The sequence below is a fragment of the Python bivittatus genome, unplaced genomic scaffold (genome assembly GCF_059951505.1).
Source record: "Python bivittatus isolate LINGU-HERP-01145 unplaced genomic scaffold, Pbiv_v1 ctg000480_np1212, whole genome shotgun sequence".
In the NCBI taxonomy this organism is placed as follows: domain Eukaryota; kingdom Metazoa; phylum Chordata; class Lepidosauria; order Squamata; family Pythonidae; genus Python; species Python bivittatus.
Window position 1 is genome coordinate 2,950,424 of NW_028277075.1, and position 22,826 is coordinate 2,973,249.

Sequence of the window (22,826 nt, forward strand, 5' to 3'; positions counted from 1 at the left end):
AGATAGCAAGGTGCCACAGAGCAATGTTAGAGACTGGGACCAATAATCATAACATTGAATCCATTTACCGATAATTCCATTATTACTGCTGCCTAGAATCACTTGTATGGTGAGATGGGCAGCATATATAAATTTGAAAAATAAGTAAATAAATAAAAATTACTGGGATTTGAAGACATGATAATGGCTCCAATATTTTTCTTCCAGAATTTTCACAATTTGTGATCTATTAAAAAAAGATTCAACTAATTATAAATTATAATTTATTTTGTTATAAACAAAGTTTAAAAATATAGATAACTACATATGAAAATTTAGGCATATGGAATTATTTAAGATGCCTTCAGTAATTTAAATCAATGCTGAGTACAGTAAAATCAAAAACATAAATGCAAGATCTATTTCCACGCAAATTAACCTGATGGGAATAGGGCTAAATTTCTGCAAATTTAGAAAAATCTCTTAATTTTTTATCCTTTCTTTCCTTCATCTGATCTGAGCCAGAAATATTGAAATTTTGTTTGTTTTAGCAAATAGAGCAGGAGAATGAGTAACTAAACTCCAGTAAGAAACAATATAGAGATTGAGCGGTAGGAATATCCCCTTTCAAAGAAATGGAGGAATTTGTTTTTGGCAAACTGGTAATACCAGTTGCACAATAACCTATAGGAGAAATTGCAACTGGAAATCGGTATGGAGAGTGGCCTACAGCTATGTTCTGTTGTTCTTTTTAAACCTAAGAATTTTTAAATTGAATGATTACTTAACACAGTTTTTTTTAACTTCAGCCAGATATGCTGGAAATCTCTATAACTGATAGATTTTAGATTTAGATTTTTTTTTATCCCATCTTTATTATTTTTGTAAATAACTCAGGGTGACAAACATACCGAATACTTCTTCCTCCTCCTATTTTCCTCATAACAACCCAGAGAGGTGAGTTGGGCTCAGAGAGAGTGACTGGCCCCAAGTCAGCCAGCTGGCTTTCATGCCTAAGGCAGGACTAGAACTCCCAGTCTCCTGGTTTCCAGCCTGGTGCCTTAACCACTAGACCAAACTGGCTCCATTATATGCATTATATAACAGCTTCTTGGTCTGAGAAGGCAATATAGGAAAAGAGAGACTGTTTAATTTTAACCAACTTGATTGACCTCTTATGGAAGTACATACAATGCAATGGTACATGGCATTTATAATCTGTAACAATAAAAAGACACAGGGAAGTTATATAACATAAAGTTAAGATGTTCATTTTATCTATGTATTAAGGATCAACTGCCCTTAGAATTATAACAAACAAATGATCCTTCACTAAAAGCAACATTAGGAAAAATAACAGAAAATGCATCAGTTGTCAAAAATATCCATCATATAAGATGGAAGTTCATTTATTGCAGATGTGCACAGTTCTCAAAGCTCTCACTGCAAATGAAAATCCAGAATTCAACTTGGATTCAGAAATGAAGGAAAACTAAGGAGGGTAAATACTTCATACTTTTGCCTTTCTTTCTCGAGGGAACCTATCCCATTGGGCTCAGATATTCAGATTTGTACACACTCCAGGTTTCATTGCTTTGAAGGTATAGATCCAACTGAAGCTCTCTTTCTGTCTCTCTTTCTTCATTAATACCCATTTAGACAGTGAAAGGAAGAGAAAACAAGCTCTTCTTTGCAAATGCCAACCACTACTTTTGTTATACAGCCTTCACTGATCCTGCAACCATGAACAAAAGAGTGCCATGAACTGACACCTGGAGCCAGCACATACCAGACTTTGGGTATTAATAATACAGAGATACGTGTACATTCCTTAGTTCATCACTAAGAGTTATGCCTCTCGTATAATATATATAATAATATATGATCTTCCTAAATAAAAGTTACATTCTAAACCTGCTCTGGTGCAACAAAAAGTTAAACAATTTTGTATCTGTCACTTGAGCTCACTTACTGTGACAAGATTGTTCATAAAAACACTATAATTAGGTAGTAAATAAAGAAGAAAATGCTTCCTTGAAAAAGGAATAAACATGTATACATCCTCAAACAAGGTTACATTTCTTTTTTAAGCAGTTCTTATATGGAAATATTCCCATTACTCATTATGAAACTTGCCTTGCTCCACTTAATATACCTAAAATGAATGTTGCCCCTAGACAGGGATTATTTTTAAAAAACAAGACTCTGCTAAGCAGCTTTTAACCATCTGAAGACAGTAACAAGGTTCAGTTTGCACCCAGTCTGAATAGAATTCTCAGAATATAAATGTAAAAATATTCTGAAAGTAACATTAACCCTCTCCTTTGTAATTTTGCACAAGTCTGCAATTCTGAAGAAAACTAATTAAATATTTTCATTGATGGGAGGTACATCAGACTCTGGCAAAGTGCTGTTTTAACTGCTTAATAAGTTGCTGAGTATCCACATGCTCTGGAAAAGTTTCTTTGGACTTCTGAGCTGCTATATAGCTTCTTTGGAGATCTCCAACCTGCAGAAAGGCATGAGACCAAATGACATAGAAATGTTACTAACAGCCTTACATGCTAGATTTTATCCAGTGATTCACTTTTAAAATGTTTATATTCTAACATATATAGTAGGCACAACCCTAATTTGGCTTTAAAAAGTTCATGTCCTACTCACTTTGAGTGAGATTACTTTAAGGCATTCTACACGGGGCTGTCATTGAACACAGCTCAGATATAATGGCTGCTTAGATTGGACTAGAACTAATATATCAGATGGGCAAATTATAGAGGACCTCTGCAGTTAAAAACTAATTCATGAGTTTATTGCTTTTCTATCTCCAACCTCTTTTCCTTTTTGTCAAATCTTCTAAGTAATACACCTGAGGACAGGAATATGCCTTATCATTATTTGAAAATTGATCTAGGGACTTCTTTTTAGGCAAAGTATGGGGCAAAAATACTTCAGATACACAAACTAACAAATAGATATATATGAAACATCATATATATTAACATCCTCTCTTGTTCTGTGTACTTTTTCATAGTTTTCATGGTTTTAATAATGACTGTTTTATATGTATTTATTGGTTTTCTTTTTAATTGAGTGTTGTGCGCCACCCAGAGGCACTTTTTTGTGAGATGGGCAGCTAAACAAATATGATAAATAAATAAAATAAGTAAACAAAAAAATAAAGGGTAATGACATTACCTTTTCAGACAACACAGCAAAATTGAAATGTGGCTCATACATATGAGGTGCTATTGATGAAGCAGTCTGCAGAAACACTCTTGCCTAAAACACAGAAACAGTGTTCACCTACATATTTGTACAGGTCAAGACACCCAACACCATTACATCCCCTCTCCATCTTGGGTTCTCCCATGTTATTTTAATATAGGAACTTATCTTATACCAAGTCAGATCACTAGGTCAATAGGTCAGCCTATTTAGCTCAATATACAACACATCATGGAATAATTTAAATACATGGGGAACACTCATATTATCTGTGTTTTATTGATTTAATTGAACTGAACTTTCTGTCCTCCCCTCACACTTTCTCAAGCAGAAGCAGTATACTTTCTTTCTTTATTAACTTCAATATTTCCTACACATTATGTAATGTTATTATTCTTATTCTTATTCTTTAAATTCATCTGCTGTTCAACATCTAGCAACTGGACAGTTTACAAATAGTTAACAACATGCAATTATGCAAAATTATACACATTCACACTTAAGCAGTAGAACATACTCTGAAACTGAGAAGCTGTTTTTAGCATTAGTCCAAAACCCTGTGCTGGAAAAGATGCAAACAGAAGTACACCTATTACAAAGCCATTCCCTTGGGTGTCCACCCCACAGCTTTATTCTTGTGACAAGTGCTTTATTCCATAAAGAGCTGGGAGGGCAAATCCTTATCTCGGTGCTCAACCCCACCACCACCACCAATGACACCAATATGAATACATCTTTCAGAAATATCTGAAAGATGTATTCATATTCAGCTTTACACTCAATCCAGATAATGCTCATTTATCCAGTGCATGAAGAAGGCTAGAATTTTAAAACCATCATTAAATTAAAAATTAGCTGGGGGCTGCAGTAAAAATAAATGGTGGCCAAGAGCCACACTGAACAAGTAATGTTGTAGTGATGTCACTGCAGTTAATAGGGTTGGGACTTTGTAAGAGAGTCATTTCTTCAATGGTTCAAATGATAGTTTTGACATTTGGTGTGTTAAACTTGTATGGTCATATACCACTTTTTCTTATTTTCACCAAAAACAATTAGAAACTGCTGCATTTCTTGCTGAAATCTGGCAGTATAACTGAAGGGAGATCTCTAGGGGCCAGAAAAAAGGGTCACAGATGGCCCACAGATGGCCATTTGTCTATCTCTGTTTTAGTGCTATGTCTGAAATCAAATACATTATTCGGGAAGATACAGATAGTTATCAATTACTCATTTCAACACTATTCTGTATAAAAATACAGAATTTGAACCAGCAGTTTGGATAAATCACTGGCAATTTCCTCTCATCCCCCAAATCCAAAGATGGTCTCTGCATCTTGTGCAATTGCATGGATATGAATTACATGAAGATTTTGAACTGCATGCCTACCATCAATTTGGATATGCACTATCCAATGCCAGAAAAGTACATGTCTGATCAAATGCAAAGCAGGTGAGTAGATATGGGATGGGTGAGAAAGATGGTCACTAAACTAAGCTGTAGATGACAGCCTACAAGCCTTACAGTAACGGCAAAAGAAACTGTAAACGAACTGAAGGAAAATATTTAAAAAGAAAGATAGTATGTTATACATATATACACTACAGTGCCAGTTAGACATCATTGTATAAATAAACTGATCTTCATCTATAAGAGCAAAGGATTATGCAGATGTATATTTGATACTTTCCACAGTAACTGCTAGAATACTGAAGCAGTAGGCCTGAAAGGAATTTGCTACTTATGAATAGAGCTTTAAGTAAGGTATGTTTTTGAAACTTAGGTTATGCTGAGGTTCATCTGCTAAACTAAAGCATGCTGACTGGGGAAGTCTGGGAGTTGAAGTCCACACATCTTAAAGTTGCCAAGGTTGAGAAACCCTGCACTAAACAATTAATGTGTTCACAGTCATCCAAACAGCAAATCTGAAACTCTATACATGTTAGCAGTACATAGAGAAATTTGCATATAATTATACAGGCTTCAATTTTTCAACAGTGGTTTTGGCCTGGACATGGCAGCTAATGCTACAAACACAAGTTTTATGGCTGCCAGGACTCTGCCAGTGGGCTTACTTTGCACTGCATTCTATATGCAACTCTTTTTCTTGGAGAACTGATTACGTGGGGCTTTACAACTACCACATTTTTTGCTGAGTTACTGTGTTTGTACAACATAATCGACTGGATGACAGCTTAAATTAAAATAGGCTTATGGCTGTTTTAGATTAAAACTACGTTGGTGGAAAACCTATTGGTTCCTCCTCCAGATTATGTTGAGCTGGCCATTCTGGTTTTCCAGAATTTAATTCTCCAAATTGCAAAGCATTTGTGGTATTTCAGACAAAACAGTCTACTTCTAGGGCAGACCAATCTCAGAATACCACAAAATATTTCTGGTTCAGATGATAAACATCTGGAAACACCCATAATGGCTGGATTGGTACAGTCCATAGGAGAATTGGAACATTTTGGAACTCTCTGGAAAGATGTGCTCCTACAACATTAGGTTCTGCACATACCTAGTTAAAACAAACCTTTTCCTGCCCCACTGTGGACTGGTTAAAAGCATTTTCCTACCATTGATACAGCCCATGCTTCAGGTTAGGACTTCATTACCATGGTTCTCATTAACCTCAAAAAACAGAATTCCTAAAATACATTAGCTATAAAAACTTAAGATCCCCACCTTCTTTTAGATTTGATACTAACCTGTTCAATATGACCTTTTTGCATTTCCAACACAGCCAAGTTATTATAGGATTCTGCATGGTCATTGTTGTTGGCCAAAGTCAGTTTGAAACACTGGTAAGCCAAGTTTGTATCACCTATTCCCTGAGAAGTAAAAGCACAGAATATATCATAGTTTCTATATATAAACTAATTGCCCCTATTCAGTTACTAGAACTCTGGAAAGGAGATATGGGTATACGTGCCACTCTTGCCTCCTCTAGTCCTGACCTTCCTGGATTGGAGTATCTCAAGAGAATGTAAAGATGTTCCATAAAGTGGGAGCATACTTTAGGCAGGATTTGTGATCACATGGGGGCTTTTAACAACATTTAGAAGTACTAGGTTAGGGCTTCCATTTAGACCTTTTCTGAAAAAAAAAAAGTGGGAACAGAGCCTTTGAAATTCTTCCATTTGGTCATTGTGGAAAACAGGATGTTGTACTACCTGGAATTTTGATTGGATTCAGCAGAACTCCTGTTAAATTTCTTGAAAGCATAAAAAAGGAGGTGATATCCTACAATATTTCAGTTTAAATGAAAGGAGTTTGACAAAATTACCAAGTATTATGATCAAGCACTTTCTGCCAGAAATCATTTGTAGCTATAGGATATGAATGTATATTTGAACTGGGAAATTAAACCACTAGAACTAGGCATGCAGAGAAATATGCTAATTCATGTAAATTTGGAATGGACATCATTCTCTTGGTTGGGGGCTGCATTATATTTATTTACATACAGATTCCCATATTTCTTTCCCTCTTGTGGTATTGTCATCATGCATCTTGGAGGGTTGCAGGGGATACTAGGGTGTCTTTAAAGGAGCAGGGCCAACATTTCTTGCCCTCTTGGGAAGTTTTGGGTACTGCAATAAAAAGAGTCTCTAAAACTGCAGATTACTCATCCCTGAGAAAAATGTTCAAATCTTTACTAATGTTTCAATTAGTAAAGTGAATTCAGCAAATTATAATGAACATTTACTGGATCAGTACTAAAACCCCTATGTTAGCCTACTTTCATTTTTCAATCTGATTATTAACACTTCAATTATCAATACACAGAAATGAGGTATATTTTTTACAAGAAAGTGTTCAGAAGTCACTTCATCCTAGAGTTAGCAGAACCAAGACTTCATCTCAAAGGCTGCTTCTCAATGAGAGGTCTTGCCCTAGAAAAGTAAATGCTGTGAAGTTTTGTTTGGAAAATGTTCAGGCAGGCTACTGTACATCACTCTCCCTTATAGCAACAACATCCTATTGAGATTTTTCTATCTCCTTCAAGATGATATAAATGTATTGTGATATGCAGTGTGCAAAAACATTTATTCTTGCATCTTTTTGATAGCTGATAAGCAGATTATAGGCCACCAAAGCTTTCTGGGCTAAAATCTTATCATTTCTGCATAAATATTTCAATGAAGTATTCTTAACAAACATTGCTCTTACCACAGCTACATGTCCCAAGTTGTACCACACATCTGCAGCTTCCTCCTCACTTTCTGCTAGAGATAGTGCACGTTCAAATGAACTGAGAATCATGTCATATTGCTGGGCATAGAAGCAGCAGAGGCCCAGATTGTTAAAGAGTTGGCTGTTATAAATGCCCATCTGCAGGAGCCGCCTAGTTCAACATAAAAAGTAAATAAAGTAACTAGGACTTTCGTAGCATGCTTCTTGAAAGCTTCTTGTGCTACATGCAAAATCCTTATACATATAAACAAGCTCATTTCTCCTCCTTCAGCAGCTTGATTCCTGCCAACTTCACTGAGACATCCATGAAGTTTTCTTGGAAACAGTACAGTCTTGCCTCCTCAACGATACTCTTGATTTCCCAGTCTAGCCTACTATAGAGAGTGTAGGGAATGGCCTTGAAAGAAAAGGAGGAAGAGCTACTACCAAAGCAATGATAGGACAAGCATGGTTTGAGCCCATTCCAAGAAAGTAGTTTGAGTAAACATCTCAGACAGGCCGCTCCCTAGTTTACACTAAGATAAAGTGAGGGGGGGAAGCACATTCAGACTTGAAGATTCCGTTATTATAAAAGTAGCCCTGACCTATATGGCATTGGTTTCTTAGACTGATCTGCCTTACAGGGCTGACATACAACTGTAGCATTCCTTGGTAGTCCCTTATCAAAGTACTCCCAAGGTCTGACTGTTCTTAGCATCCGAGTTCAAAGAAGAGCAGTCAGGTGCTGCTGCCTGTTGAGGCAACCTACAAAAAAGGGAGTTCTATGTAGTATATCTCATGACATATAGTTGTTGCAGCAGCCCCATCTCATGGTAATATCACAAATTACAATCCATGGGAAGAATCTATACAGCGAGTCTTTCTACAAAAATGTCACTAGGGAAATTCAGAGGATAATGCTATCTGTATTTCTCACTGAATGTAAGAATAAACCAGGGTGCAATAGCTCTTATACCCTCATTTTTAATATGATCAGCATTTTCTCTTTCTCCCCCCTCCCCCTCCCTCGAATGAAGCCTTGTTGACTAGAACTGTCAAACTTTGCCTTCTAAAAAAGCACCCCTGCTGTAAAGGAAATTGCTGTTCAAAACACTGTGTAGTACCTTAAAGTCTAACACATTTATTATATCATTAGGTTTTCATAGCCTTCTGACTATCTGACAGGTATAATAAAAATAAAAAGCTTTTCTTTTTAATTTTCTTCTCAGGCTGTGCTCCCATCCTATCAAACAGTAGAGCTAGTCTGACTGATTATTCTGTAAAGTCAGGGATATTGTTGCAAATAGCCACCTTGTGTTACTGAGAAATAAATACAGAGAAGCTCTCCATCTAGATGTAAATGAAGTACATTATTTAGACAACAAATATATACTCTGAACAAGAAAAATATATATATAATTTTGAGAAAATATAACAGAAAACATGTTTGCCACATTCTCTGGAGATATTATCAGGAATACATGAAGCAATGTAATATAAACTATATGAAGATAGAAACAGTAAGAGAAGAACAATAACAGATAGCAGGGGCATTCCATATAAGGCATTTTTACCTCTCCCAAATCAGTTCCACACTGGAACAATAAATCAGCATCTGAGCCAATTTATTTCAGGCTTAGTTGCAGGACATTCCAGACTGCAGTTTCTTGAGATGCTGAACTCTTGAACTCAGCCTTTCCCTCTTTCCCACAGAAGTTCAGCATCTCTTAGGTCTTCCTAATATGTTATTATTTCAAATGCAAGAGAAGAATAGTGCCCTAATGGCTCTGTAGACCTTCCAACAATTGTTTATTTTGGTGGGAAAAATCTCCAGGCAAATGTACACAAAGTAAAAATATAGGTGAATGCCATTTTTATATTGTCTGATTAATCAGTTGGGGAGAGACCACCAATCAATTCATGTGTTCCCAGTGTTTCAAGGTTGGTGGCAATGAAGGTGATCATGAATCTGTTTTAGGCTCCCTTGAGACTGTGGAATAGAACCAGCTGATATGTAGAAGCATCTTGAGATTCCTTCGTGTATTTTAAAGATTTCTACAAACACTTTTTATAGATGTCTTAGTACAAAAATTAGGCTGTAGTTTCTTTCTAGGTTCCTGTCAGGGCTATAATTCTTAAGTCTGACAAATGACTCACTGAATTAGTCTACAATTTATCACTTTTTTCACATATTCATCCATACTGGGGTTTCTATTCTATTATTTCACTATTTCAAAAAATAATGTAGATTCACTACCTTCTTACCTGTAAAAACGTAAAGCTATCTCTGGCTGGTCAGAGTAAAAATGATTACTTGCAATGCATGCAATGGCTTCCACATGGGTATTATCTTGTTTTAAGACATCTTTATAGCATTCTGCAGCGGCAGAAATGTTGTTCATTTCCTATAAAGAGATGAATAAATACAAAAAGTTTAAATTATATATGATTAATAAAAACAAAGAAAGTGTTGTGATTCCTTAAACACCAAGGAATACTATAGTAATTAGATGAATAATGATCTGAGATTATACAAAATATAGAATAAAACCTTTAATTCTAGAATTTTATTAGTAGTTATGTAGTACTACAGGCTTGCATATTATTTTGTAAATGCTTCTCTTATCATATACTTATTTTGTCATTCTTTGGTTATGATTACTGTTTTTACATTAAAATATCCCTGTCATCAAATACACAGTTAATGATACAAAATAATACCTCCTTCTCTCTCCATCCTTGGTATTGTCTATACCAGTGTCAACTTTACTTCTGTTGATTTGCCTTTTATTTAAAATCCTTCTGCATCTTAAGTAAGTCTAGTGAAAAAGGGGATTAGAAAGAGTACATTTGAAGATAAAATAAGACCGTATTGGTGGTGCAAAGGAGTGCCTAATAAAGATAGAGCAGCAGGTCTTCCATGCCTTATTTAGCCAGACACTTAAAAATGGATCTTCCTTCTCACTTTTTTCTAAATGAGCTGCAAGGAACATCAATCAGTTTGATGACTTTCTAACTCTTTGGCGATATACTTGCCAGTGAATGTTGTTCTATAAAAATTAGGCCCTCGGTTTTTCGTGTATGTTCCATTTGGAAGATATATGCCCTCCAGAGTATAATAGTCTGGAGAAAATAATTGATTTGTGTAACATCGTATTTATGCTTATTATTAATTCTTTTCAAAAGGAAGATTGACAGTCCCAGAATAGGTGGAAGAAATATCTCACCTTCTGCAGTAGCACCTGGGATGCTCAAGCAGAACAAGGAGACCAATGGCTGGATGGGATCCCCAGAGCTCTAGGGATAAAGTTTTCAGAGCAGTTTTCCACTGATGATTTAAGTTTTAAATTAGCTGTTCTACTCAGACTGAATATATCCAATGCTTGCCTACAGTCCTCAGATAGCATTGTACAGAGATGCTGGTCTGCAAAGCTTTGCAGCTTTTATTATAATTCTCAAATATCTGCTGCACCAAGCATATCTGGGTGAAATTTTGAAGCTGTACTGTATGAATTACAATGTAACTGAGAATGGCAACTTGAAATTATCTTTGGAATTTATCATCTCTGGATTTGAAAACATTATCCTTCAAAAGTAATTAGGATGGATGAAAATATATCTTATGTACACTTTACTGCCAAAGAACAAATATATTTGAAAAGATGTGCATACATGCATTAATCACATATAATTATAAAATGTCATTTTATGTTAACCACTGTTTTGTTCTAGCCTACTCACAGTAAGTAGCCATATGTTTTGGGTTCTTTCCTCCTCCTATTTATAGACTACTGTTGGATAAACCACTACTACATAACAGCATCAGTTTTCTTCAGCAAAGAAACAGGCTTTTCTGTTTGTTTGTATAACTTTCTCTGTCAGTCATTATCAAAAGATTTTAAAAAGATTTATTTCCCACGGTGGAAGGCATAGCAGGCCTCTACTCTCTAAAGATGCAATCCTATCCTCACTTAGCTCAGGTAAGAGAACATCAATAATGCATGAACAGACTTCCAATCACACAAAAGTGTACTGTATCTGAACGCATATCTTTCTCAGCATTACCAGTTTGCTCTTTATGATGATTTGGGAGCTTAAGCTACTATACTTGATTTGAGAGCTTAGACTACTATTTGAATTCTTGGGGAAGTTACATTTCTTTTAGACTACTGGGAAACAGGTATTTTGTGACTGACCATGCCCATTGGGCAGCCACTTGTGAATGGATGTGCTCCTTCCCAAGCATTCACTTTATAAGCACTCATAATATTCTCTGAAAAATCCAAATGTTTCCCAGTCCCCAAAGACTGGGGGCCTCTAATAAAGAGAAAATAGTGCTTACAAAAGTGAAGTTCATATATGTCCATGCTCAAAGGAAGGCAAATGTTCCGGGTTAAAAAACTTTAATTGAAAAACATTCAAAGGCATCTAAATTCCCATTATAACTCTAACTGCATTAATAAACAGTATTCAACTTTAAGATATGCTTTGCTTATGCTATTTATCATATTTAAAATTGATCCTTAATTTCAGCAAATTTTGAAAGAAGTGCTTCTCTAAAAAAAATTATTTGTTATATTCCTCCTCCTATTTTCCCTCACAACAATAGCTCTGTGAAATAATTTGGGCTAAAAGAGAAAGTCACCAGGGAGCTTCAATGGCTGAGGACAGACTAGTACCCGAAGCTTCCTGGTGCCAATCCAACATCTTATGCCCCACACCACAATGATTCTCTTAACCATTTTGTAATTTTTGAAGTAATTGTACTGTGCGGTAATTCTTACTAATGTACATGCATTCCTACATTCTCCCAATACTCATGAAATCAGTACTAAGTTGCAAAGAATTCAGCTAGCTGACAAGTTCTATATGTCTTTATTGTTTGAAACAAACAATGAATACTAGAAAAAGATCTGGTAATGACTCCATTGTCCAAGCATAGATGTGTCTCTGAAACTGAACTATAAAGAGCTACTTCAGTGGAAACTAAAAGAGCTGTAACTCAGTGATAAACTAAAAGATACCAGATTTCAATCCCTGATACCTAGATTCTGAAGTCCAGAGCCACTACAACTCTTTTGAAAACACTAGTGAGCTACTGATTGCAAAGGTCAGCTCTCCATATTCTTATATTTTAGAACAAAGAAGCCACAAACCAGTCTTAGAGTTGTTAACTTTCCCCATTCTGCCTCCTTAGCATTAATTCATTTGCACATCTAAGTACTGAAATGTAAAGCAGAAACTGTTTGAGGGTGTACTCATCAATTATGCTCCTTATGCATGACAAAAACTTGATTTGCATACCTCATGAATCCTGGCCATACCACAAAGAAGGGAAACTTCTCCAGGAAATTGTTCTAAACCTTGTTTGAAAACATTTAAAGCTGTCAAAGGCTGATCCAAGCGGGAATATACCTGGGCAAATAAATGGATGTAGCTCTATCAATGCTAAGATTTTTACAATGGCTATAGATGTGAAAATAAGCTGCCAATTAAATCATGCACGTGCACACACACACAGATATACACAGACATACACACACACACATATATACATATGTATATACATACATATACTGTATATAGTCTATGCATGCAGCTACATATAAAGCTAGAAAACTACTCTCCACATTCTGGCACTGCCTCTACATATCTTTCAGGACAAAATTCAGATAATGCCAGAACACCATAACAACATGGTTTTAAAAAACAGCATCATTCCTTTCACTCCTCTAAAATATTTAATGCAACTGTTTTGTGTCCTTCTGCACAATTAGTTCATTCAGTCCAGCACATGAGAACCATCTGTTACGTTTTTTCTAGGATAGGATGCCTCTCTATGTGGCCTTCAGCAGGACAAGGCAGGCAGTGAACTTTCAAGAGTGATAGGACAGCGGTACAACCTTGTCAAAGGTACCTAATGACGCCAGCTAAAAAATGCTGGTTACTAAACATAAGGCTGGGTACTACCCCAATATTTATATTGTCTTTTAACTGATTTCTACAATCACCTCTAAAGAAAGATTACAAGGTAGTCTATCAGCTGTTTTTTTATTTGTTCAAGCTTAGAATTTGGAAAGGATTGTTTTAAAATTTTAATGATTTTAAAATCATTCTCTAGGAGAATGATCTCAGATACCTAGCATATTGGTCAATGCATACACAAGGGGGGAAATTATACCGAAACTTTTCAATTGCACCCAGTGACAGGCAATGCAATGACATTCTGAAACTGAATTTACCGCAAGGGTTGCAAACAGCTGTGGAAAAAGCTTCCAAATTACCCCTTTCTATAGGATATCTTTTTAAAAAAACAGTATCAGCAACTGAACAACTAATTATTTTAACTAGCTGCAAAGGCTTAAGAAATTATAATCCAAGAGTTCCAAACTATTTGTCTAAAATGATGAATTTTTAATTACAAATGCTAACTTACTTTTGCCAAATACAGTATTGTATCTACCATATCCTGTTGTCTGAGAGCTGACTTAAACTGCGTTTCTGCTTCACGATATAATCCTAGTCTGGACAAATATATAATGAAAAGTATGTTAAAGCTAACAAACCAGTAGAAAATTGATTATATTTTACAATAATTCAATATTATGACCATTAAAAATATTAGAGAATTTACATTCTACAGTTTAGCTGACTTGTAGAAATGAAATTAGAAAGGCTAAAGATCTGAATGAGGTGAGGTTGGCAAATGATCCTAATAACTAAAATGTGTTTGTTTATGTTCCAGATAAAATAAAAGTAGCTACTCAATGAAGACAAGGCAGAATGACAGAACTCCTATTTTAGCTCAGTCTTTTCTAAAAAGAGGACAGACGTTACATCAAACAATTATGAAGAGTAAAATGAAAGAGCAGGATAGAAAAATGCAATTGACAGAAAAATATATATTTAAAAAAATTAAATTACAGCACTTGAATGAGTTAAAATCTTATTCTTTTGAATCATAAGATATTGAAAAAACTTGCTGATGGTCTGGCTGAACTTTATGTATTGAGAAATTCTAGGAAATGGGTGAAGTGCTAGATAACTGAGGTGGCAAATATTGTCCCTAACTTCAAAAAGGATGGGAAAAGAATTTAGGAAACTACAGAATAGTCAGCCTTCAGCAAAGTACTTACCTAAGTACTGCAAGGCAGCCTAATTAGCAAGTTAGCAAACTATGGGCTGGATGGAGTGATAATTAAGTGGATTTGCTTGAAAATCCCACTCAAATAGTGCTCATTAATGATTCCTCATCAAATTATGAGGAAATATAAAGTGAGTACCACATGGTTCAATCTTGGATTCTGTATTCTTCAAACACTTTTATTAATGATTTAGATGAGAGGTGGAGAGAACATTTATCAAACTCATCGATGACATAAAATTGGGTGGGATAAAAAGATAGACAAGCTTGGTTCCTGGTACAAATACAAAGATATTTCCCATTGCCTTGTATCAAGAGTTTTTTTTTTTAACTTCCTAGTCCCAGGAACTCTGGTACTCTACCATCCAAATATTAACCATATCTGACTTTGTTTAATTTTTTTTTTTTGAGAACAGCTTAGTACTGCCACCTGCCATGATCTTAAAAGATAGAAATGATATTCAAAGTAAAATTGAAAACAGGTTGAAAATAACATAATTACATTTATTAGAAACAAAGGCAAAGGTTTCACTTAGGAAATAGATATCAAATAAGGGACATCTGGCTTTTCAGAATGCACATGAAAAAGATGTTAGAACAGTACTTGATTGCAATCTGAATAAAATGTGATGTAGTAATAAATATGGGGAATGAAGTTTTATACTGTCAACAGACTAGTTTCTAAATAACAGGAAATTAGCATTCTACTCTGTTCTGGGTTGTCGAGACACCATCTTGAACACTGTGTCCAGTTCTGAGCACTACATTTAGAAGGATTTAGACAAACTGAATTGGATTCAGAGAACAGCAACAAGCAGGGATACAACAGCACTATTCAGATATCTGAAAGTATGTCACACAGAAGAAGGTCAAGACTCTACTCCTCAGAAGGATACACAATAATTGATTTAACTTACAGGAAGGGAGATTCTGATTTAATGTATTTCCTAACTGTAAAAGCCATTCAACAGTAGAACCAGCTACTCAGAAAAATGTTTCTCTTCACTGGATATATTCAAACAGAGGATGAACAGCAATTTGCTATAGATGCTTTCATTTGGAAAAAAGGATTGCACTCAACGGCCTCTTCCAACTCTGCAAGTTTTTTATTCTATAAAATATACTGCAACCTGACTCAACAAGCAAAATTAGCATGCTGAGTCATCATCAGCATGCAAAATTAAATGTTTCATTTTTCCCAAATTGGGCAAGGCATATTGATATTTTTAATGAAATGAGTAAGGATTGCTCAACATTCTCCTTGTTGGATAAACCTATTAATTCACTGATGCAGTAGCAAAGGAATATACATCGATGTGATAACTTCAGATTATGCTAAACATGATTCCTTGCCTCTTAAGTTTGCTCCAGCATTTAAAACTAAGTTTGTAGAAAATGAGCAGTACCTTTCCAATACCTAAATTTGGCGACTTCTATCAGAAAACTCTTCACATATAAAGATTAAAAAAATAACAGAGGTAATGGAGTATACCTATTGTAGTAGCACAAGAACTAAAATTAGCAGCTTATCTTTTAACTCCTATGTGTCTTTCATTTCTGCATTATTTACAACTTTAAAAAATTATAGATGGCAGACAGGATGTAGTATATTAGTAGTTTAATATACTTATGCCAATGATGCAAGTATAATATTCCACCATAAATTTGGCTTATTTGTGGCAATGATTTTGCAAGGAGTTTGCCATTTTGAAATGTGTTTTCTTCAAAAACATCAATGTGATACCAAATGTTTTTTTTAGTCAAGTTCAGCTGGTAATACTTTTCTTCCCTTTTCATTACATTTTTAAATTAACGACTGCTTTTTTAAGTCCTCTGCTATCATACTCATGTTTAATTCAAGATTTAACTGTTATGAATTTGATATTTCAAGCCTCAGAAAAAACAGCTATAAACATAAAAGTAGTGGCTCAGGGTGGGATAAAAATTTCACTGTTTGTTTTTAATTTTGGCACAGGAAAGGGATTGTTAGATGAAACACTGTATTTTAATTGAAGCAAATATTGATTTGCTTCCTCTTTTTTTTTTTGGTTTTGAAGACTGTGCCTAGTCCTATTGAGCTAATTTCCCAATTTAAATATATGTTTTGAAGATCTGCCTAGAAATCTCTCTCAAACTGGAAGTATATGTTATTCATTACATGAGACTGCCACCAAAAATGCAAGCTTGAAGTTCAGATTTTAAAATGGACAGTTTACCTGTAATAACATTTCCCAATTTGCACTTTCCACCACCAGTCCTTGAATTGGGCATGCTGTGTGGCATATGCTGCCAAATCTAAAGCCTTGAAAGGGAAGCAAATTTATAAAGGTCATCTTCAATTCTGAGAGAAAAAACATATGCAGTCAATGTTTAGCAGGATGTAAAAAAATTATAAGATTAAAATGGAGAAATATACTAGATTTTCCCTTTTTTTTCTATTTTGCCTCATGAGTTGAAATGGCAAAGGAATCCTTGATGGCATAATTTTAAGCCATTCAGAACTGACAGCTTTCTTGATAAATGCATTTTAAAAAATACTCAAGCCCTTCTATCACCTATATAGTTGGTGATATAGGTATCTATATCATATAACAAATATAACTCATATAACAAATTATCTTCTCCATTTTTAGTATTAATTCCTGTTAGGGTTGGATTCCTCTTAAATTAGATCATTCCAACCATTTAATACATGCATAAATGAATACTGAAAAAGGTTATACAAATTCTGTGCAGTTAATTGCAAGTTCAGCATTTTGTGCAAAGGTATAAATACTTCCCTAATCCCTCATATGCTCCAATTCTGCACGAAGGTACATATCACATCCCAAATTCAAAATAGCTTCCTCTACTGATATGAGGACTAAGCATACTCTTACTGAAAAGCAAACCTACAATGGGTTTAGATATAAACGCCACTTTTGTTAATAATTTGTTTTGAGAAAAGCATCAAGAAACATGAATGGTGCTATGAATTAAAATCCTAGATGGCAATTGGGGAAGAAGGGAGGGACTAATATCTAACTGCTCATGTGTTTTATATACTGATAAAGTAAAAAAAGCAATATACTGTATCTGTTTTGGCTCTGAAGTCACTAATAATGACTTAAGCAGCATTTGATCACACCAGATATCAATATACTTTTCAGTGTCATCTTTGGAAATTTTAGCAATTAGATTATTTCTAGATGATTAGGTACCAGGAAGTGAAGAATGAATGCCAGTTCCCAGCATGTAGACATGCACATTATTTCTGTTAACAATTATATAGAAACTAAAAGATAGTAGTGCAGAATTAATTTTCATCATAAAATAAGCCAGGAGGGAGAGAGCAGGAGCTTGAATGCAGCTGATATGAACAAATAAAACTATACTGTACAGACAATCTAACCCTTAAAAAACGTATTTTCTGCATGAGTAATGATCATCCATTGTTTTGACATCCATAAAGCAGCAAAAAACACTGCAGATGTGGAAAAACGTTTAAATCAGCCTTGTCTCAACTGCAGATGAAAGCCACCTGTATTTCTTGGCAATTGTCAAGAAAAAAAAAAGGTCTCTTCATCACAGCAATGAGGGCAACACTATCAACTCCTTCACAGGACAAAGGTGTAATAATTCTAATTCTTCTCTGTGATCAAGATTTTAAGTCACTATTCATTTGTAATATTGGTTACAACTGCTGAAAGTCAATATATATTCATTTTAGAGTCAGGAAATGTTTTACCATATTTATAGGCAAAAATAGACTGTCAGATTTAATTTACCCTTGAACTCAGTAAACTCCAAAGATTTTCAAGATACAAATGATTTCCAGTTCCTACTCTGGAACTCTAGTGCACTGCAATGGAGAGGGGATATTTATAGGATTGTATGGGATGCATCAACATCTCATTGCTGCCTAAATCTGATACCCAATCTTCCGCAGACATGCACTAGGAAGGAAAACCAAGAATGGTATGCTGGTATTACTTCAGAGTAGTTTTCTTGCTTAACTGAACTACTTACTGCAGAATCTATTGTAAGAGTCCAAGATATCCTATTGTGATACTTCAGAAAAATGTGAAAATTTGCAGGTTGTACATTACAACCTCATCTTGGAGCCTTGTTCATTAATACAGCTTCTATTATCCTCTACCTTTTTTTGCACATATAAAGTTTCTATATACTGCTATGCCTCCCTTAGCAAAACAAAAGGATATGTTTCTATATGCAGTGAGCTATACGTTCATATAATTTCTTCCTGTTTGGAACTAATAATAATTTGATATTCCTTCTTTCATTTTAATACTTCACAGAGATGGTTTTCCCTAAAACCTCTTTCAGACATTAATATATTTCTTTAAGCTGAAGTATCAGGTTAAGGACTGAAGGAAATCTACTTATGTGGTTGCTAAGAATTGACACTGGCTTGATGGCAATCAATCAATCAGTATTTCTTTAACAAGAAATGGCAACTGTTTTCAGAAACCATATACCATCTGTTGATTTCAACTGACCACATATGGGTTTTTTTGAAAACCAAAATTATTTGAAAAAGAAATGATTAAGGAACTAGTTTAAACTATGTAACATGAAATATCTGAATTCAAGCAAAGGCAATACATTTTATATTTTTCTGAAGTAAGAAAATGCAGTATCATTATTCTGATGAAAGACATAAACCTGTCCCACATGGAGCTACTTTTCTTTAACTGTTAAATATTTATCTCACACTCAAAATAAAAACAGCAGAAAAACATTAACATTTTAAAAATAAGTATACTTACATTCTTAACATCACTCTCATGATGAAAAATGTATTCAAACAAAGTCTATTAAGAAAACAAACTCAAAATATGTTGTCAAACTGGAGATAAACAAGATCTATTTACATTTAATTAGAAATAAGCACTTTATGAATTCATTTAAAATCACAAGCAGATTTCACATAAAGTATTGAATGCAATAAAGAATTCACATCACAAAAATTTGTATAATGTTACTGCCGTATTAGGCAAGACTTAATCTTACACCTGAAATTTATTTATTTATACATACATATGCACAATTTATAGGCCACCTGACTCCCAATGACTCTGGGCAATTTACAATTAAAAGTAAGGGAAAAAAAATAGAAATATAAAAACAAAAATATCATAAGCAGCCCAAAGGAAAACATGTAAACCAAAAATCAACAATCCAACAGAGGCTTTACCATCATTCTGCTCCAAAGCCTGGGAGAAAGCCAGGGGAAATGGGGTATCTTTTATAATATGCTACACTTACTGAACTTAACAGAGGGGGAAGCGGGGGTCACTGCTAAAAAGTTGGATGCTCTGAAAATTATCTTGGAAGATCAGCCTTTGCTTGGGAAAGACTGCTTACATTGTAAATGTGACTCTTCTGTATGGCTTAAACAAAGCTTCCTCTCTTCTTTCCTTCCCAATGAAACAATCCTTTCCCTTTACCCCATCTCCATATTATTTTTCTTTTCTTTTCACTGATCTGCTAGAAGGATGACAAGTAATATATGTGTGTATTTCTGTGTGTCAAAATGAACTGTGTGTCAGAAAGTGTGTTTATATGTACAATTATTGTACAAAAAGGAATCCATTAATTTTATAAATGGGTACTTGATTTTACATTATATTTATTTATATTTATTTATTTATATTTCAAATTTGTCGGCACCCATCTCACTGCAGAGAGACTCTGGACAGTTATATATATGGTACCTTAATTTTAATTAGTAGTTATTAATTCACTTAAATAGCCTGCCCCCCCTGCATGCGCTGTTTGAAATGTGGCTTCTGGCAGGTATACTTACCAGAAGCCACACTCCAAAAAAGGACACAATCAGGATTAAAAAAAAAAAGGAATGTACACTGTATATGCCTCTTGTTGGTAGGCTTATAAACTAGTTTATACAGAATGTACAGGCTAGGTTATCAGTCATAGCTGTATCTGTGCCACGTGCAGCATTCCTCACTAATGGTAAGGGCTACAGTAATTACTTTTGATACATTTTAGCCAGTATGTCACAAGTGCAACCAAAGCCCAGTTTTACAACAAGGATGCTCATACTGTTTGAATCTGTTCTAAAAACTATCTTGCAAGCCAACACACTGTTGTCCAACTCAGAGAGGAATAATACAGTGTACTGACATAAATTCCCACTACTAGTTGTGAAGCTTCGTTGTTGTTCAGTCGTGTCCGACTCTTCGTGGCCCCATGAACCATACTGCACCAGGCCTTCCTGTCCTTCACTGCCTCCCTGAGTTTGCTCAGTTTCATGCTCAAACTGTGAAGCACTGGAACCTTAATACTACGCTAGATTTGGCAGTAGGATAATGAATGCCGGATGCTATTGACTTAAATACTTTTCACTTCCCTTTCACATTCAGATAGGAAGCTCTGGATCATAATTTGAATATGTTGTTGAAACAGAGTTATCCCTACATGTGCTCATTAATTCCACTGCTGACATGATCATGAGTAACCAGGATTCCTTGAAATCTTGGTTTAATCTTAATTAATATTAAATGTGCTCCAGTGCAACTCTTCCTTATGAAGATATGAGTTGAGCCTGGAGAATGGAGGCAGTCCTTTTAATCTGTTCCTGATTGCTCTATCCTGGCTAAAAAATTGCACTATACTGAATCTGTGCATCTCTCTTAGAAAAAAAATCAGTAAAAAACCAAAAGCTACAGAATATTTATTAATATCTGCTTTAAATTAACAAATAAGAATTTAAAATAAGCAAATCAAGAATGTTATATTAAACAAGCACATACCTTCGCCAACTTTGGTTTTTGAGCATAATTATTTAAGTTCAGTTTAGATACATTTATGAAAGGACCATCAGGATTAGTGAGCATGGAGGCCTGTAGTGGGAAAAAGCATCAAACTAATTGACATGCCATGTTTGAATTACTACTAGGCAATACAATATAAAATTCTGAGGAAACCAATATGATGCCTATAAAAAGTAATACATGAGAATAAATTCTGACACTTGCACAACTCCCAACTCTTGCCACTGCTCCTTCAGTTAAGTCAATTAGACTCTCACCCACTCCTCAGCAGCAACAGCAGCAACAGAGCTTAACAGTACACTAACTCTCCAGCATCCAACCAGGCCCATATAGCTTGAAAAGGCCCCAGTAAAGTGCAATTAATAGTAATCTTTCCCTTTCTGAAAAAATACTTATTCACTTCAAAATTTTCTTCTATTAATTATTAACATATCTAAGCTACCCAGTAACAGTTCCCTGGGTGGAATGAAAAGTTATTTAATTTTTAAAAAGTTATTGAGAACATTAAAAACACCAGTAAATCAACAGAACGATGAGGACAATAAAATGAAAATAATAAACAGCACAAGAAAAAGTAAAACATAATATTTGTTACTGATCACAGTGCAGAGCAGGTACAAAACTGTAAGAACGCATGAAAGAAGATGAATATTTTGGCCTGGAGCTGAAAGATCAACTAAAGCCTGTAATTTCCTGAAAATCCAATGAAAGACAACTGTGAAAGTGTAATATGAAGTGTTGTAAAATTCAGTGGGGCTTACATCTGAGTAACTCACAGGACTATACTACCAAACTGTATTTTTTTCTCATTACTATGCATAGACAATGTATTTTTGTCTATTTTGTGGAACATTTGATCTTCATTGGTTTAAGCAATAATGAGCAAAGTCTACTAGTATTATATAGAACACACATATTTTTCAGAAGTGTGATAATCTAAACAGACATAAAGATGCTATTATTAATAACAGTTATTAGTATAGCAGAGAGAAAAAAAGTAAGAACTTGAGAAAAAAAAGCCCTATCTAGTCCTTGTATGTACATGTACTTCCAATTTCCAAGAATACAAACATAGGATCCTTACTGTTCCAAGCCTGACATATCTCCCTGAAGCACTAGTCATTGGACGGGCAGTGTGAGCAGTTCTTGGAGTTTTTATGGCCTGTTCAATGCTACCTGGTCTCCCAGCCTGTGTGCTAGGCCGCACAAAACCTGTCAGGGGTCTCCCTGTTTGAGTCAGTGGTCTGAAATGATCCAAAGATGGAAAAACATCATGATAAAATGATAAAACAGCAGTTTTTATTGCTATTTGTAAAAACAAAAAGTGTACAGATTGGCATATGGAACTATTAAGAAAGATACATGTGCATTAACTTGATTTCCTATATATGCAACAATGTATTACATTTATCATTATTAAGTGCACACTCCTATAGGGTTTACATGAAAACTACTACCCCATTAAATTTTCTTACAATAGCATAATGTCTCTTATAATTTT

General features: G+C 34.8%; 1 protein-coding gene across 1 annotated transcript in view; it reads right to left on the minus strand.

The window, feature by feature from the left end:
- Positions 1 to 289: 289 nt before the first annotated feature.
- The window catches only part of TTC8 (tetratricopeptide repeat domain 8), a 35,249-nt gene continuing 12,712 nt past the window's right edge, over positions 290 to 22,826 (minus strand). The window contains exons 4-14 of the mRNA XM_007431588.4: positions 22,410 to 22,569; positions 21,305 to 21,394; positions 19,298 to 19,342; positions 16,745 to 16,830; positions 13,821 to 13,908; positions 12,689 to 12,799; positions 9,650 to 9,789; positions 7,382 to 7,556; positions 5,917 to 6,039; positions 3,178 to 3,261; positions 290 to 2,488 (exon numbers count right to left, since the gene is read on the minus strand). Coding sequence (XP_007431650.1) covers positions 2,372 to 2,488; positions 3,178 to 3,261; positions 5,917 to 6,039; positions 7,382 to 7,556; positions 9,650 to 9,789; positions 12,689 to 12,799; positions 13,821 to 13,908; positions 16,745 to 16,830; positions 19,298 to 19,342; positions 21,305 to 21,394; positions 22,410 to 22,569 — 1,219 coding nt within the window. The 3' untranslated portion in view covers positions 290 to 2,371. The remainder of the gene's footprint in view (positions 2,489 to 3,177; positions 3,262 to 5,916; positions 6,040 to 7,381; positions 7,557 to 9,649; positions 9,790 to 12,688; positions 12,800 to 13,820; positions 13,909 to 16,744; positions 16,831 to 19,297; positions 19,343 to 21,304; positions 21,395 to 22,409; positions 22,570 to 22,826) is intronic.